This window comes from Chiloscyllium plagiosum, chromosome 3 (genome assembly GCF_004010195.1).
Source record: "Chiloscyllium plagiosum isolate BGI_BamShark_2017 chromosome 3, ASM401019v2, whole genome shotgun sequence".
In the NCBI taxonomy this organism is placed as follows: domain Eukaryota; kingdom Metazoa; phylum Chordata; class Chondrichthyes; order Orectolobiformes; family Hemiscylliidae; genus Chiloscyllium; species Chiloscyllium plagiosum.
In genome coordinates this window covers 17,032,263-17,050,480 of record NC_057712.1, presented here as the reverse complement: position 1 = coordinate 17,050,480, position 18,218 = coordinate 17,032,263, and the positions used below count along the sequence as shown (strand labels likewise).

Genomic DNA, 18,218 nt, shown 5'->3' with positions numbered 1-18,218 from the left:
CATGTTCCAGTGCGTTTTTGTTCTTTGAAATCAGGAGGGCAAAAAAAGGGACATGAGAGAGTTTTGACAAATAGGGTTAAGGAGAATCCAAAGAGATTTGACAAATATTTTAAGGACAAAAAGGGTAACTAGGGAAAGAGGGGCCCCTTAAAGATCAGCAAGGCCATCTATGTGTGGAACCGCAGGAGATGGAGGAGATATTAAACAAGTACTGTTTACTGTGGAGAAGCGTATGGAAGATCAAAAACATGGAGAAATAAACAGCGGTACCTTGAAAAATGTTCATATTACAGAGGAGGTGGTGCTAGATGTCTTAATGTATAAAGATGCATCAATCCCTGGGACTTGATCAGTGTACTCTAGAACTCTTTGGGAAGCGAGGGAAGAAACTGCTGGGCTCTTGCAGAGATATTTGTATCATGGATAGCTACAGGCGAGGTCCTGGATGACTGGAGGTTGGCTAACGTTGAGCCACTACTTAAGCAAGGTGGTAAGGATAAAGTGTGAAGAGGTTGAAAGAGGTTACAATAATTCCTGTTCCTCCCCTAGCTACACCCGAAACATTGACTTCTCCACTTCCTGGCTTGCTGTGTTTTGCCAGCCTCCTGTCTGTCTACGTTGGATTCCAGCATCTGCAGATTTTTGTCTCTGTTTCAAAGTAACAGCAGGAAAAATAAAATGTCCAACTGGTAGGCCACATTTTTCAAATCCTGGCCAGTGACAATTCTCTGAGATAAAGCTTTCGGAGTGACGCTCCTTCAGCAGGTGATAGTCAAAGCTTCCAATTAAACCTGTTGGACTATAACCTGGTGTTGTGATTTTTAACTTTGTACACCCCAGTCCAACACCAGCATCTCCAAATCATGGGGAGATCAGCAGAGATGGTGATTCACTTCTACAACAGAATGACCACATCGTCAGCTTCTGAGCCCTGCAAGAATCTACTCGGGCTCCATTTATAATTTTGGGTCCACTACATTAGTGGGAGGAACCTGTGCTTTCAAGGGCCATCTCCTCATCAACACGAACCACAAGACAGCCTGAATTTGGCCCCCTGTTCAATATTGACAACTTGCTCTCCAAAGTGAGCTCCATTATCTCACTAGGAGAAACACAGAAATGAAGTTCTGGACAGACCATTTAGTCTTTTGAGATGGGACATGAGCAAAGGACTTTCTATCCTTCAGCTGGTACAAGTGTACAAGTATTTATGGACAGCTTTTGTGGAGTAATGATAGTGTCCTACAAAAACAGGAAGTGTTGGAAAAACTCAGCAAGTCTGGCAACATCTGTGGAGAGCAAAAGAAAAGTTAACATTTGGAGTCCAGATACTTTGGTCAGCAATAAAAGAAGCTGGATGGTATTTATCCCGGTGGCTGGGGTGCTGCGGGAGAAGGAGACTGTCACATAGATGGGAGATGGGGCCAGATGTTAAGAAAAAAATAGGGATATAGTCAAAGAGATTCCTGATAGGTCACCTGATGTAGCACAGTGGTAGCATCCTTCCTCCTGGACCAGGAGGCTCAGATTCAAGACCCATCTCCTCCAGAGGTGTATAATAACATTGATTGATTAGAGAAGGAAAAAATAGCAAGCCCGGAAATGTTTAATGGGTGTTACCGCCGGGCTAGAAGGCCTGGGCAAGTCCCACCTGCCCTAGAATGGTGTCTGAACAAATTGATTAAAAATCTGTGAAATATATTTGCAGGCTTGAGATGACTGCGAAGACGCCGCGTGGGACAACTCACCAAGTCCGGCAGCTCTCATGCTGCCGAAGCAAACGGCAGCCGCCCTCCGCGAAACCGAGCACCGGCCGCAGCGAACGGTTTATGGGCAGAAGGCGGTTAGGAATGTGGAGAGGGCGCGTGCGCCCGCCCGCGAGGCGCCTTCTCCCTAACGGACATTGGGGGCGCGGGCGGTGCTGGCGCGCGAAGCGACAATCGGAAAACAACGAGGCATCGGGCGCGCCAGCTGCTGGGGAAGAAACCGCCATGGCCTGCTGAGCCGCGTCCAGCGGGGAAGTCCTTTGCAAGCGTGACAACGGCTACACGGTTTCTCTATAATGGGTGTGGAAAAGAAACGTTGTCGTATTGAATGCAGAGTGAATGTATCGGATGTGAGCAAAGGAATGAGTTGCTTGTCTGTTCGGTTCCGCTCCGGTGTTTTACTCTGGACATGTCAGTTTCTGCTCCTCGGATGCTGCCTGAACTGCTGTGCTCTTCCAGCACCACTAATCCAGAATGTCAATTTCTTGTCGTTCACCCAAACTTGAGATTTCTTCTTGATTCTCAAGTGCATGTATAAAAACTCCAGGCAGTAACTGAAATGCATTGTAACTTGTGTAGTCAAACGCTTTCACAAATGGCACTCCTGATCTCAAGTGGTTTAACATCACAGTCATTCATAAATTGTGCGGCATTTTATTTAAGTATACAGTTATAAACTAGCAGGAAACTTGCCACCAGGTTTGAACACCAACTGGCCACTAAAAGACACGTCTAGATTAGAGTGGTGCTGGAAAAGCACAGCAGGTCAGGCAGCATCGGAGGAGCAGGAAAATCGGTGTTTTGGGCAAAAGCCCTTCATCAGGAATGAGGGCAGGGAGCCTCCAGGGTGGAAAGAAAGGACCCACTCTCACTTTTTTACATACATACAAAGAAGGGCACCACTTTGACTGGGACAACACACCCATCCCAGGACAGGCAAAACAAAGACACGCCTAAGAATTCTTAGAGGCACTGTATTCTAACCAGAACTCCATCAATAAACACATCAATTTAGATCCTATCTACCTTCCCTTGAAAAAAAGAACTGAAAATGACAACACCTATCTTATAAATAGAGAGGTGAGACGTACCACCAGCAGTTCACTGGAAACTCACCGATGATGTTACCTAGTATGGTGACGGAATGTCTGAAAACAAACCTTCAAGCTCAGCGAGCTAACTTACATGCTTACCATCAATCTGAGCTACAAATCTTCTCAAAAAAATTTATCTCATTTTTAACCAGTCATTTGTCTTAAAAGAGTTACAGTATGGAAGTTCTTTCAAGAATCATAGAATATCTTCAACACAGAATAAGACTTTTCAGCCTCTTGTGTCTATGCTGGCTCTCTGCAAAATAATTTTTTCTCTTTTCTCTTCTTCTTTTCAGATAATTGTCCAGATATTTTGAAGGCCTCAGTTGAAATTTCCTCCATCACTTAAGATACATTCCCCAACATAATCACTTGCTGCATAAATTGCTTATTCTCAATTTGCCTTTGTTTCTTTTTTCCAATCACCTTAAATTTCATTCTTTGGTTTGCAATTCTACTGCCAATGAAAATAATTTCTCCATATTTAAATTACTTAAACATTGCTTAACTGTAGCAAAACGTCAACAAGGAAATGTGACATTGAAAAAATGCAATGATCAAGAAACAGACAACAAATCCCCTGAACAAATGTATAAATATGAAAATTAAAAATTTGATGTTTTACTCATTAGGAGGCTAATCTGCACCAGTACACTTCATAACATTATAATACCCAACAGACAACTATGTTGCAAATGTTTTACATTGGTGAAGGATAAGGAGAAGTTGGTGTTTTGTAACCATATTTCTTTTACATTGTGTCATGTCAAGTTGAAGTTTTTAAAAATTGTAATATGAATGCATGTTCTTTGTAAAATCCATCGATTTAATGAACATCTAAAGTTTCACAGAAAAGAATGTGAGTAATGTAACTGGGAGTTGAGAGGCTGGCAAAGACAAAGTACTGTAAAATAATTAGGATTAATCTTGAAATAGGATTGTAAATGAGAAATGCTTAATTGTGAAAGGATGTGACCTTACCAAACATCAGTCACACTGAAAGCTCTAAAGGGTCACATTTCTGAGCTTAAGTGAAAACCAGCAGCTGACCAGAATCAAAATAAGGAATCTGTCCAAAAATGCTATTGAGAAATACCCAAGCATGGCACTTATTCACTGATGTTGGCATTAATGGCAGACATGCTTTATAACACTAATTTTATCTACTCATCCACAGGATATTAATACCACAGGAAAACAACATTATTTCATATCTGTACTTGCCCTTAAAAAAGATGATGAACTATGTTCTTGTACCTTTGCAGTTCATGTGATGAAGCTAGTCCCACAGGCTTCTAGTAGTGTGTTCCTAGGTTTTGACCCAGTGAAGATGAAGGAATGGTGTCCGGCTTGAAGAGGAACTTAGTGGAGTTCCTTTTGGGTCTTGTTGGACTTTGGCTCAATCTACCAACTTATTCTCAATTTGCCTTTGTTTCTTTTTTCCAATCACCTTAAATTTCATTCTTTGGTTTGCAATTCTACTGCCAATGGAAATAATTTCTCCATATTTAAATTACAGTGCCTCTACTTGTGTGAGCCAAGTCCTGTGTGTTCTTTAAATGAAGCAATAGGAGAAGATATTCGGTCTCACACTTTAAGTTTATTTTAGCAGTAAGTGGATAAAGCATTCAGAGCTCTGGGTCTTGACCTTTCTGTCCCTGACAAACAGCAGAGTGTGTCAGTTCACGAAGTCTGATCCCTATCCTGCCCCTGACCCAGTCTTTTATACAGTACAAAACGTCATGTAATCACAGAACATTGTGCAAGCATTGAGGTGTGGTTGTCTTCTTGATTGACTGTTGACCTGACTCCATTCTCCGCCTTCTCGCATTCCCGGATATCTGACCCCATGTAACCTCTTTCTGCAGGAGGTGGCGCGAACGTACATACAAGGGTTACACTACACACTGTGCTAGTTAATGGTTAAGTATAACATTGTATTATAAGTACTGAAACAAATATATCATTAAAGGCTTCTGAATGCCTCAAATGCCAATATATTTGTCTCTTGTGTGTCTTTCTGGACAGTAGATGTCATCTTTCTCTTGGAGGGTCTGTATGTGCCATTTGACATGCTGATGTATTGATTTTCAGTTCCAGAAGTTGTCCCTGTGCACAGACTTCACAGGTACATGCTGCAGGAAATGAAAATTGAGCATAGGGGTTTGAGAGCTTTGCAAAAGTAGCCTTTGTGAGTTGCTGCAGCACACCTTGTACATAATGTCGGTATTGGAGGGAATGAATATTTAGGCTGATGGATGCAAGCTCATTGGTCCTGAATATTTCTTGAGTGTAGCTGGAGCCACAGTTCTCCAACAAATGAAGATTACTCCATACACTTGTGACATTTGTCTTGTTGATGATGGACACTTTACAGGGATTTGAGAGATGAGTTACATTCCATTGAGTTCCCCTTTAACTTGCACAGTATTTATACAACAAGATTAATTACGTTTGCGTTTATGGTAACCCTGAATTTTGATGACTGGGCTTCAGTGATGATAATACCATTGAATGTCAAGGTGAGAATCTCTCTTGGTCATTGGAGATGGTCATTGCACTCGTAGGACATCAATGTTACTTTTCAGTTTTCAGTAAAGCCTGAATTTTGTTCATGCCTTGCTGAATATGCACATGGACTACTTCAGATTCTGAGGAATTGCAAATGGAATTAAACACTGTACAGTTGGCAGTAAACAGCTGCTTCTGATTTGGCCTCCACAGCCTTCTACGGTAATGTGTTCCACAGATTCACCCCTCCTCTGGCTGCAGAAATTCCTCCTCATCCCAATTCTAAAGGGTCGTCCCTCGGGTCCAATCTCTCCTACCAGTGAAAACATTTTCTCCATGTTCACTCTATCCAGGCCTCTCAGTATTCTTTACCTTCAATGAGATTCCCCCTCATCATTCTAAACTCCATCAAATAATGACCCAGAGTCCTCAACCACTCCTCACATAATAAGCCCTTCATTGCCATAATCATTCTTGTGAACCTTCTCTGAATCCCCCTCCAAGGTCAGCACATCCTTCATTAGATACAGAGCCCAAAACTGCTCACAATATTCTAAATGAAGTTTAACCAGAGCTTTATACAGCAGCACATGTTCTTGTATTCTAACCCTCCTGAAAGAAATAGGAACATTGCAATTGCCTTACTAATTACCAGTTGAACTTACATGTTAACCTTGAGAGAATCCTAACTCTCTTTGTGCTTCAGATTTCCAAAGCCTTTCTCCGTTTAGAAAATAGTATATGTCTCTATTCTTCCTAGCAAAATGCATAGCCTCACACTTTCTCACATTGTATTCCAACTGCTACTTCTTTGCCTTCTCTCCGAACTTGTCCAAGTCATTCAGCAGCCTCTTCACTTCCTCAACATTACCTGTTCCTCCACATAGCTTTGCGTCATTTGTAAACTTAACAACCATGCCCTCAGTTCCTTTGTCCAAATCGTTAATGTTTGACATGAATACTTCTGATCCCAACACTGACCCTTGTGGAACTCCACTAGTCACCAGCTGCCATCCTGAAAAAGACTCCTTTATCCCCACTCTCTGTTTTCTGCCATTCAAACAAATCTCGATCCCTGCTAGTACCATGCCCCTAATACCATTGGCTGTTATTAAGCAGCCACCTATGTGGCATTTTGTCAAAAACCTCTGGAAATCATGTTCACTGACCCTCTTTTGTCAAACTTGTTTGTTACTTCCTCAAATAATTCTAGCAGAATTCTAGCAGATAACCTCCCCTTGATGAAGTTGGCTGAGTCAGCCTGACTTTACCATGCACTTGCAAGTATTTCCAATCCTATCCTTAAAATGGATTCTAAAATCTTACCAAAACCAAGATGAATTTTCTTTTTGACATTTCTGAATGATGAAAGCACCAAATGCCTCAGCCTTGCTTTTTTATATTCACATGCCAGGCTCTGGAATTGTTCAGGACAAGGACATTCATGGAGCCTCCTTCACCAGTTAGTTCCGTAATTGCTCAACACGATTCAAGATTGCATGTTGCATTGAAGATGTTTGATCTGGGCTGTTAATTGTAGAAATACTTAGTTCTGTCTATAGTATGCTGATTGCACTGTTCAACTTGCAGTCTTGTGTTGATAGTTTCATTATTTTTAGTTCTGCAGGAGCTACTCCTAGCATGTACTTCTGTATTTCTCATTGATCTAGGTTTTGTCATTTGGCTTAATAGTAATGATAGTGATGGATATACTATTCCATGAGATTCCACATTGATCCTGATATTCATCAATCAGGTCTCAGCAATGGGTGAAATTGTACCCACTGGTTTATTTGTCTGGCTTGGGAGAGTCAAGGCTCTGGCTTGGAATCCTATGGTGACTGGTGATCCTTTTATGAATGAATGATTGATTGTTTTTATTGTCACATGTATTTTACAAGGAGAAAGTGAGGACGAGTTAGAAAAACAGTAAAATACAGTGAAAAGCTTTTCCACTGGCGTCACAATCCAGAGCCATTTTGAATAGTTTTAAGAACAAGAAAAAAGATAAAGATATATCTTAAAGTGAATTGATTAGTCATGACTCAAGTTCATCATCAATGATGCCTTCACCGTCATCCCTCCTCCACCACCTTGCTGCCGTCTACACTGGACTCCACCAATGTTGAAGTTGCTACTCTTCAGGTGCCATCTCTCACCATGGAGCGGATTCTTCACCGCCACCGCCTCACTCCCACCTGTGTCGGATAGACCAATGTTAGAGTTACATTTCTTGCCACTGGGCCCACTTCATTGATGTCACTGTGATGCCCTTTTGCCATTGCCACGCCAGACCCAACCAACGATGAAATCACCAATCCTCAGGCGCCATCTTTGTCTGCCTACCTTGCTGCTGCCGCCTTCATCGATGTAGCAGCCACTGATTCTGATGCCAGGTCCCATGCATGACTGGAAAATTAAGAGGCACATTCAAGTCTGCAGTGGACTCACTCAAGGCCACCACAAGGTTCGCACTGGGTGCAAACACCTTCCAGCAATCTTGCAAATGAGAGTACTCCAGTTGTAGAGAATCTTCTCCTTTACCTAGATCCAGTTTATAAGGTCAGGAGGAAGGAGCAGATTTGGGACAAATAATACTGCCCAAACTATGCAGCCAAATGACAGAGAGGCCATTTCAAAATTATATGAAAGCACTCAAAGTTAATCTAGCTGATAATTAATGCAACTCGTGACGTTAGCCTTGGGTAGGAATTCACCACCACTTTACATATGGTTTCAAAAGTTCCAAAGCAGAAACCAACCGTGCAAACAAAAATGCAAGCAGAGATCATCCTGCACCACAGCAAAGGACAACTTCACGTGTGGCACCTTTGGCAGTCTTTGCCATTTTAGAATCAGATTATTCAGCCATCAAAACATAGGAGATGATCTCTGTTCTGAGGCTACATTTTATTATCTCTCACAGATGGGAGGATGTAAATCCATAAGGTTCAAGATTGTAGTGGAATATAATTCTCTTGATGCTGTTGGTCCTGGCAACTTGGGAATGTCAACTTTGAATTGAAGATCTGTTCCAAATCAATTCCATTTGACATAATGGTGGTGCAATCAATGTAAGGGATTGCGTTTCAGTGTGAATGTCATCTCCACAAGATCTGCATGGTGCTGACTCCTACCAATTTTGTCACCGAAGGATGAATCTGTGATAGCTAGCTTGATGAGGACAAATTCAAGTAACCATTTCCTTCATTTGTTTCCTCACTACCTGCAAGTCACAAGTCAGAGTGTGATGGAATTCTCCCCACTTGCCTGAATGAGTGCATTCCCAACAACATTCAAGAATCTTGACACCATCCAGGACAAAGCAGTCTGCAGGAGAAAGCGAGGACTGCAGATGCTGGAGATCAGAGTCAAAAATGTGGCACTGACAAAGCGCACTCAGTCAGGCAGCATCCAAGGAGCAGGAGAGTTGACGTTTCAAGCATAAGCTCTTGGGCGGCACGGTAGCACAGTGGTTAGCACTGCTGCCTCACAGCGCCAGAGACCCGGGTTCAATTCCCGACTCAGGTGACTGACTGTGTGGAGTTTGCACGTTCTCCCCCTGTCTGCATGGGTTTCCTTCCACAGTCCAAAGATGTGCAGGTCAGGTGAATTAGCCATGCTAAATTGCCCGTAGTGTTAGGTAAAGGGATAAATGTAGGGGAAGGGGTGGGTTGCGCTTCGGCAGGTCGGTGTGGACTTGTTGGGCCGAAGGGCCTGTTTCCACACTGTAAGTAATCGAATCTAATCTCTTCATCACTTTTTGACTACATCCACAAGCATTCACTCTCTCCACCACCAATGCTTACAGCAGAAATTCACCAAAGATCCTCAGATAGCATCTGCCAAATCCATGACCACTTCCATCCAGAACAAGGGCAGCAGATATATGGGAACACCATCACCTTCAAATTACCCCCACCAAGCCACTTACCAACCTGTCTTGGAAATATATCACCATTCACAGTTGCTGGATCAAAATCTTGGAATTCCCTCCCTAATGACATTGTGGGTCAACTCACAGCAGATGGGCTGCAACAGTTCAAGAAGGCAGCTCACTACTACCTTCTCAAGGGCAACTAAGGACGGGCAATAAATGCTGGCCAGCCAGCAACACCGACATCCCACAAATGAATAAATAAAAAGTATTATGAAGCCACTCACTGTAATGTAATTGGTAAACTTTCCTACCCAGAGTACTTTGGTATCTTTGTTGCCTGCAGTGGTTCTTCCAATTGCTTTTCAACATAGTGGAGTATTTATTTATCAGTCACTGAATTAATCACCAGGTTTATTTTCTCATGTTTGATCTGTTCCCAAGAGACACCATGGGATCTGTAGTTAGTATTGACAACTCTCATGGTCACTCCCACTGTCTATATTGATGCCAACCTATTATACAGTCTCATCTGGTAAATTTAGCCTGAAGTCATGAAGGCCTTTTGATCACTAACTGAAAAGTATGATTCTGTGTCACTTGAGACTACTTCAGTACTAGTACTTGGCATAGGTCAGTGTATATTAGTGAACTGGATAGGATTTTAACAACAATTCAGTAATTTGTGGTCAACATTTCTGATAACCATCCCTAGATTTTCTCTCCCAAGTTGGGTAACAGGAATTAGGAAATTACTAAATCACACACCTCAGATGTAGTTCTTCCAATGGTAGGACCTTTGTTCCAGCTGTGGTGGAGGGAAATTATTCATGGAATTGGACTGCTGCTCCCGAAATGATTGGAGGTGGTTGCAGTTGCTTCAGGGGCAGAACAGACTGTTTAAAAGGTCTGCTTGTTCAATACAAGTATTAGGCTCTCTAGCCCTCATCAGTCACACTCTTTTTACTCCCTACCTATTTTCCATGTCTTATCTATGCGAACTCATACACCCCATCTTATTGGCTCATTATCGCTTTCATGCCAATTTCATATCAACATACCCATTCAAGCATTTCTGCACTCCCTTGCAGCCCTCCGTGTCAACTTGACACCAACTCATTCCAACTGCCACCGTCCCTTGCCTTTCCACCCTCCATGCCAACTTATCCAATGTCACCAGAGCAGATCTCATGAGTCACGTTGAGATGAAAGAAAGTTCTAAATATCTATTACAGCTTACATTACATCTGAAAAACTCATACTCAGGAAAATTAATTCAAAATATTTAAATTCCCTCAAGTAGTTTATCCCATATAAAACAGGCTTATGATCATGACTGCATCACATATAGTTAACCCTTTAATGTCTTCTTTAAGCTGTCAATCAACTGTGAACTTTAAAACCAGACTGAGATAATGAAATTTTATAGAAAGCAGCCAAACATCAATAATGATGTAGTAATAATAATAGCAACAAACAAAGATTTGAGAAAGTAAATCATGAGTTGGTCAACAAAACTTTCTCAAAATATATCTAATATTAAAAAAAGGACAACAGTATATGAAGAAGGAGATGTGAAGGTGCAGTTTTAAAGAAGAAAGTTAAAGAAGTGGACTAAGAAATGGGTTGAATATTGCGATATTGGTTTTAACTCATGAATATTGTTGGGTGGTAATTTTCAAAACAATAATCCCAGCAACTAAATTTTATGAAACTTGGCGATCCCATCTATCGGTAGTTAGAACCTCATTTTTTTCTTAAACTATAACAATCCTTTTGCTGATGGAAATTCCATCACAATTCCATGATATTTACAATGAATGTCACAGTGAAGTAGTCTGAGAAAGATGTCTTCACAGTCGGCGTCAGGGTGAAGCAGTCTGGGAAGATGTCCTTGCAGTTAGTGTCAGAGTAATATAGTCTGGAAAGGAACAGAGAACGCGTCCAAACTTGCCTGAGCAGGGGAAGGGCAGGTGTGAAAATTACATCACAGAGAATCTGTGGTCTAATTAGTTGGTGAGGGTTCTATACTAGGGACTGATCTTAAACCGTAGTAGATTCAGAAAAGGAGTATAATAATTTTGGGACTAACTGAGAACAATATTTTTTTAACAATCGGGAGAGGGAGAGTTATCTTGAGACTATGTTTCAGGCAGTAAGACTCTAGCTTAAGTAAAAGCTAATTAACTATACTACAAATGACAGAACAGGTGATGTGTTGTACTTGTATTATGTGGAGCTGGTGGATTCCATTGTGAGCCTCAGTGACCACATCTGCACTAACTATCCACATCTCGAGGAACTTCTATCCCTGACCAGTGGCCAAATTTGAAATACTGAAGTTGCAGGGTGTTACTGCCTGAAGCATAGTCTCAAGATAACTCTCCCCCTCCCAGATGTGCCACAGTGTCTGAAGCTTGGATTCCAGCTCATCAGCAGGGAGTTAGAGGGCAGAGGTCAGTATAAGGGCCATCACTAAGGAGAAAGTGCTGAGGAAGCTGAAACGTCTGAAGGTGGAAGATGGGTTCTGAAGAAGATAGTTGAGGAGATTGTGAAGGCATTGGTGGTGATCTTTCAGGAACCCCTGGAGTCAGGGAGGCTCGCAGAGGATTGGAAAGTAGTCAATGCAAAACCCTTGTTTGAGATGGGGGGGAGGGGGAGGAGAATGCAGAAGACAGGCCAGACCTTGGTCATTGGCAAGATTTTAGAATCCATTATTATAGAGTTGTAGAGTTATACAGCATGGAAACAGACTTTTCAATCCAGCTCATCCATCCTGACCAGATATCCTAAACTGATCTAGTCCCATTTGCCAATATTTGGCCCATATCCCTCTAAACATTTCTATTTATGTCCTCATCCAGATGTATTTTATATGTTGTAACTATACCCACCTTCACCACTTCCTCCAGCAGCTTATTTCATAGCACACACCACTCTTTGCATGAAAATTGTGCCTCTCAAGGTACCTTTTTACTTGGATAAAATTGGAAATACTTGGAAATACATGGTAACATTTGGGATGCCATGCCTGACAAATCTGTTGGAATTCTTTGAGGAGGTAATCAGCAAGTTAGACAAAGGAGAGCCAGTAGATGAAATCTATTTAGATTTCCAGAAACAAAGTGCTGCACACAAGGCTGCTAAATAACATAAGAGCCCACGGTGTTGGGGGCAAGGTACTGGCAATGGTTAGAGGACTGGTTGAATGACAGAATGAAGAGAGTGGGGAATAAACTATGGCAGCCGGTGACTAGTGGAGTTCCACAGAAGTCAGTGGTGGGACCACAACTATTCATGTCATGCATTTACAATCTGGACAAAGGAACTGAGAGCATTGTTGCTGAATTTGCAAATGACCCAAAATTAGATGGAGGGACAGGTAGTGTTGATGAGGCAGGGAGATTGTAGAAGGACTTGGACAGGCTAGTGGAGTGGGCAAAGAAGTGGCAGATAGAATACAATGTAATACAATGAAATGCAATGCGAACGTGTGAGTTTATGCACTTTAACAGGAAGGACAGAGGCATAGACTACTTTCTAAATGGGGAAAAGCTTTGGAAATCTGAAGCACAAAGGGATTTAGGAATCCTCGTTATAGGATTCTCTTAAGGTTAACATGCGGGTTTAGTTGGCAGTTAGTAAGGCAAATGCAATATTAGCATTCATTTTAGGAGGGATTGACTTCAAGAACAGGGAACTACTGCTGAGGCTGTATAAGGCTCTTGTCAAACCACTTTTGGAATATCTTGAGCAGTTTTGGCCCCTTCTCTAAGGAAGGATATCCTGGCCTTGGAGTGTTCTAGACGAGGTTTACAAGAACGATCCTGGGAATGAAGGGCTTGTCATATGGACAGTATTTGAGGACTCGGGTCTGTACTCAATGGAGTTTAGAAGGATGAGGGGGTCTCAATCAAAATTACAGTATAATGAGAGACCTGGATAGAATGGATGCAGGGAAGAGTTTCCAATCATAAGAGAGCCTGGGTCCCAAGGTACAACCTCAGAGTGAATGGATGACTCTTTAGAACTGAGATGAGGAATTTCTTCAGAGGGTGGTGATTCTGTGGAACTCATTACCACAAAAGGTGGAGACCAAGTCATTGAGTGTCTTTAAGACAGAGATGGATAGTAATTAGTAAGAGGATGAAAGGTTATGGAAAGAAGGCGGGCGAATAGGTTTGAGAAATATATCAGCCATGATTGAATGATGGAGCAGATGTGATGGGCTGAATGGACTAATTTTGCTCTTATATTTTATGGTGATATGGATGCATAATGATAAAGTAGTGGCATTTATTAAAGTTCAGTGAAGGGATCTTGGAGGTGATAGTGCTCTTCCCTGCTTGTTGATCAAGGTTGCAAAACCAAAAGATATTGCAGAAATAACCATGCTGAGGTTCTGCCCTACATTCTGTATGCATAAAGCACTTGTGTGATGGTCGTGTAGAGGATGCAGAGTAAGTCCAGTGACAGGGTGCCAACCAAGCAGAATTCTTTATTGTTTTTGTTTTTTTATTTGCACCTATTAAGTGCCCTGCATTCTGTTACAATACTTATTCCTTTAGGTGGTACACAGATATTGGTAAGGTCAGGAAGTGAGTGATACATTGCAGAATACTTAACCTATACTGTTCTTTTGTAAGCAGCATTGATGTCACTGGTCAAGATAAATTTCTGGACAATGAGAATTCAGAAATGGCACTGTCAGGGAAAATTTGTACAACTTTCCATTTTTGAGTAGTCAGAATGGGCTAAGGCATCAAAGATATTACCTATCATTTAACAGCCCAAACCTGAATGATTTATTATCGGGGTGGAAAATTGTAAAATCACCACTAAGCAGTTATACTATCATGGACAAAGTCATTGATTAAGCTGTTAAATATAGATCATCTGAAAACTCTGCTTTGAGATGTACCTGCAGTATTTTCCTAAAACTGCCATGATTATTCTCTGACAAGTAGGGAAATTATATCACAGGGACCCATAGGTAAGAGGCAGAAGGGAGAGAAACAGAAGAAGGAGACAGATGGTAAAAAAAGACTTCTAAAAAGGAAAATTCGAATGCAATTACGTAAGATGAGGAAGGAAGTGGATGTAAAGTCCATTTAGAATTTTGGAGGTTCAATGAAATATAGACATGAAGCTATAACGAATAGGAGAGAAATTGTTATAGGATGAATTAACACTTTTTTTAATGAGTAGTGGAGATTTATCCTGCTAAAGGATAATTTTAAGTTAGGTGTTCATTCTTCCTAATTTTGTAACGTTGAATGATCTCCTGTGGCGGCCGCTAAAAGACGTGAAAGGTGTATCCAGTTCTAGCTGGGGGACTGCAGTATCCCTGATACTATAGTCGAGTAATATCATATTGGGCCGTTTTCCAGCTTTTTCATTATAATTGAGGAAACGTGTAATGTTTTTGCTAGCTTTGTGAAATAAATATTTTGCCCTGATAATGTGTAGACATTTAATGCAATTGGTCAATTGCTGTAATTGGACACTGTAGGGAAGCTGACTTTGGTGTTGAACATTAATAGAGTCATAAACGACAGTGCTATGAATTATAACTAATTTGTTCTTAAGCATCGAGTAAAAGAAGAAAAACCTGTGTTGAATTAGTTCAGCGGAATATAAAATTACGCTTTGCGTATGACTCACCAACTGTTATAGCTAAGTTTGGTATATCGGCTTGGTGATTTTGCGTTTGCTTTGTAAAATATGAAGAGGATAATAGATTTTGCCGTATCACTAACTGTTTTCAATCGCTGTGCAGTTTTTTTCACCAGCAGGGAGCGTGGCTTGCTTCTAGCTGCTACAGTTGGTTCATATTATCTCGTGTGGATGGGAAGAATGTCAATGCGCGTCCAAGAGACAGATTATGTTACCTTTCTGATCCGATCTGTTGACATTCTCCAGTGCTGTGGATTGCAGTGACAAAATTCGCTTCACTCATTGTCGTCAAATAAATCGTCTTAAAGTCTTTTTTCTTATAAATCAAACTGACTACGGGAAAGACAGCTTTCTTCAAACTCCACGTTTGCCAGGTTTTGTTCTGGTTTCACGAGATTAGCAACATGACAGATTGCCTGGTGTCCCGTTAATTGAATATATCTCATTAATCAATTGCTAGAGAGGATGACGTACTGTTGGTTGGCTCTCCTCTGAGGGTTATAAGTAGGCGATTCCAACTTCCAACGGTGAGTTTTGATCTAAAACGCTTTCTTCACCATCCTTCCCTCATTTGTGAAGCCACTTCCCCCGATTCTATTCTGGTGGATTGGTGTGTGTGTTTGTGTGTGTGTATATACATGTATACATTTCAGGAAATACCGACAACATCGATGCAAGTTGGAGTTGCGTTCAGACATTTCTCAAGGGAGCGAGAAGTGTGTTGGCTAAACTTGATTTAATGTGAAATACTCATGAGCATGGGGACGGAATCGAGAAGCCCGGGTACTGATCAGTTAGACACTTGGGAAGATCAGGAGATGGTGGTGAATATTGGCGGCGTGCGGCATGTTCTGTACGGGGATGTTTTGAACCGATACCCGGAGAGCAGGCTGGCGAAATTGCTCAACTGCAGCGGCTACGAAGCGATCTTCGCCCTTTGCGATGACTACGATCCCAGCAAAGGAGAGTTCTACTTCGACAGAGACCCGGACTCATTCAAATGTGTCATGGACGCTTACTATTTCGGGGAAATCCACATGAAGAAAGGGGTGTGCCCCATTTGTTTCAAAAATGAGTTGGACTTCTGGAAGATCGAAGTGGACTTTTTGGACGAATGTTGCAAATGCCTCTTAGGCGAAAAAAATGAAGAGTTGGAAGAAATCGCAAAACAAGTGCAGCTTATTTTGGCCGACCGGGGCAAATCGGCTGACAGCTGTTGGGGGAAATCTCAGAAATTCCTCTGGAAACTGATGGAAAAACCCGACTCGTCCTGCCTGGCCAGAGTGGTTGCAGTTCTGTCTTTTCTGTTCATCTTAATTTCATCCGTGGTGATGTGTGTTAGCACCATCCCTGATCTCCAAGTGACTGATGAGGAAGGGAGTCCTGTGGAGCATCCAGTGCTCGACTGTATCGAGACTGCTTGTATCGGCTGGTTCACAGCCGAGTATGTGCTCAGGTTGATGGCAGCCCCCAACAAGCTCAAATTTGTCCTGTCTTTCATGAACATCATCGATGTGCTCACCATTCTGCCTTTCTACGTGAGCCTGATCTTGACCACAGTCGGGGCTTCCCTCATGGAGCTGACTAATGTGCAGCAGGCGATCCAGGCCCTTCGGATCATGCGGATAGCGCGGATTTTTAAACTTGCGCGCCATTCTAGCGGTCTCCAAACACTCACGTACGCACTGAAGAGAAGCTTCAAAGAACTGGGTTTACTGCTCATGTACCTGGCAGTTGGCATTTTCGTTTTTTCCGCTTTGGGCTTCACCATGGAACAAAGCCACCCCGAAACCCTCTTCAAAAGTATCCCCCAGTCCTTTTGGTGGGCGATAATCACCATGACCACTGTTGGATACGGGGATATTTACCCAAAGACAACACTGGGGAAACTCAACGCGGCGATTAGTTTCCTCTGCGGCATAATAGCCATCGCACTGCCGATCCACCCTATCATAAACAATTTTGTTCGCTACTACAACAAGCAAAAGGTCTTGGAAACGGCTGCAAAACACGAACTCGAACTAATGGAGTTGAATGCTAAGAACGGAGAGAGTGGACTTTCCGGAAAAGAACATATAGACATTGTGGTCACGAAAACCAACAGCAATAGCAACCTTTCGCTGACTAACAGTCTGCTAAATTCTTACAACGACACTTTCATTCCGCTTCTGCCAGAGGAAAAATTGCATCGAAATAGGCTTCAAAGCTGCAAGTGAAATAACAATGTACTAATATAAAAAAATGTGGACATGTGCAGTCTTATTACATGTATTAGAATGCAGAACCTCGATTGTCTTAGGCCTCGTCAAGCATCGACACATCAGACATTTATAACTATGCATGCTTGATACCAAGATCACTATGAATGAATATTAGTCATAATAAACTATACTTATGTAATCATTTGGCACAGGATTATTTAGCTTTTGAGAAAATGATTTTCATCAGCATCAAATACAGTTGGAAATTTTCCATTGGAAATTTTAAAGTTAGCCTTTAATTCTAATTAAGTGAAAAGAGACCTATAAACTTGAATTGTTGCATAAAGTCACAAAGTATCCTCCAGACAAAAACTCCATGATGAATATTGGGAGTGGTTAGGATATTTTAACGTCTTGACTCATACTTACAGACTTTTAAATTATAATACACGCTGTAGTATGGCAATAAATTCCGAATGTATCATGAACATTGTGGGGCCCAACATAAGAGATCTGTGATAAACGTTGATCATTGTCAAGTAATAATTGTAAAGAATAATTGCCAATTGATGTCTATATATCGTTAACAAAGAAATGAGCATGCTTCAAGTTATAAAAAAACTCCAAATGTTTGAAAATAAAATACAAATCGAAAATACCGTATAAATTCATTTGTAAAGATAAAGGGCACATTATGGACTTTGTGTCAATGCTGAATCAAAAGTTCACCACATTTTAGAAAAAAATAATATAAAATGTTTATAAATAATTGTTTGGAGGTTTTTAATGCCTCCAAATCAAATCAAATCAAAATGCTCAGTATTCATGCAATGAATTAGTAGTTAGACATTTAATCCATTTGAATGTACAACTTCTTTTGGAAAATCAACTAATAAAAATTCAGATTCAATTTTGATGGCATGTTCAGCACAATAAATGGCACAGAGTGCAATTATTTCAACATGCAATGTTTGAATAATGAAAATACTGTTATCGAATAATGCAAAATGTGTGTGCTGGTCACATCCAGCTGGCATATTTGTGTTTAGAGTCACAGAGTTGTACAGCACAGAAACAGACCCTTCAATCTAAC

At 41.3% G+C, this 18,218-nt stretch overlaps 2 protein-coding genes across 8 annotated transcripts in view; one reads left to right on the top strand and one right to left on the bottom strand.

Moving 5' to 3' along the window:
- Positions 1–4,464, bottom strand: part of LOC122541222 (protein disulfide-isomerase A6-like) — an 82,159-nt gene extending 77,695 nt beyond the window's left edge. For 6 of the 7 annotated variants that reach the window (XR_006309544.1, XM_043677869.1, XM_043677851.1 and 3 more), the window contains exon 1: positions 1,749–1,819. Coding sequence is in view for 6 of the 7 variants with exons in the window: in XM_043677869.1 (XP_043533804.1) it covers positions 1,749–1,767 (19 nt within the window). In the remaining variant the exon portion in view is untranslated. Of the gene's footprint in view, positions 1–1,748; positions 1,820–4,117 lie in introns of those variants that run through there. The other variant, XM_043677856.1, reaches the window with a different exon arrangement.
- Positions 4,465–15,443: 10,979 nt separating this feature from the next.
- LOC122541213 (potassium voltage-gated channel subfamily F member 1-like) lies at positions 15,444–17,883 on the top strand. Its single transcript, XM_043677841.1, has one exon. The coding sequence runs from the start codon at positions 15,677–15,679 to the stop codon at positions 17,138–17,140; it is 1,464 nt and encodes a 487-aa protein (XP_043533776.1). The 5' UTR covers positions 15,444–15,676; the 3' UTR covers positions 17,141–17,883.
- The last annotated feature ends 335 nt before the right edge of the window (positions 17,884–18,218 follow it).

Bases quoted from the DNA above. Each gene is read 5' to 3' on its own strand.
- LOC122541213 (XM_043677841.1), top strand. From the start codon at position 15,677: ATGAGCATGGGGACGGAATCGAGAAGCCCGGGTACTGATCAGTTAGAC.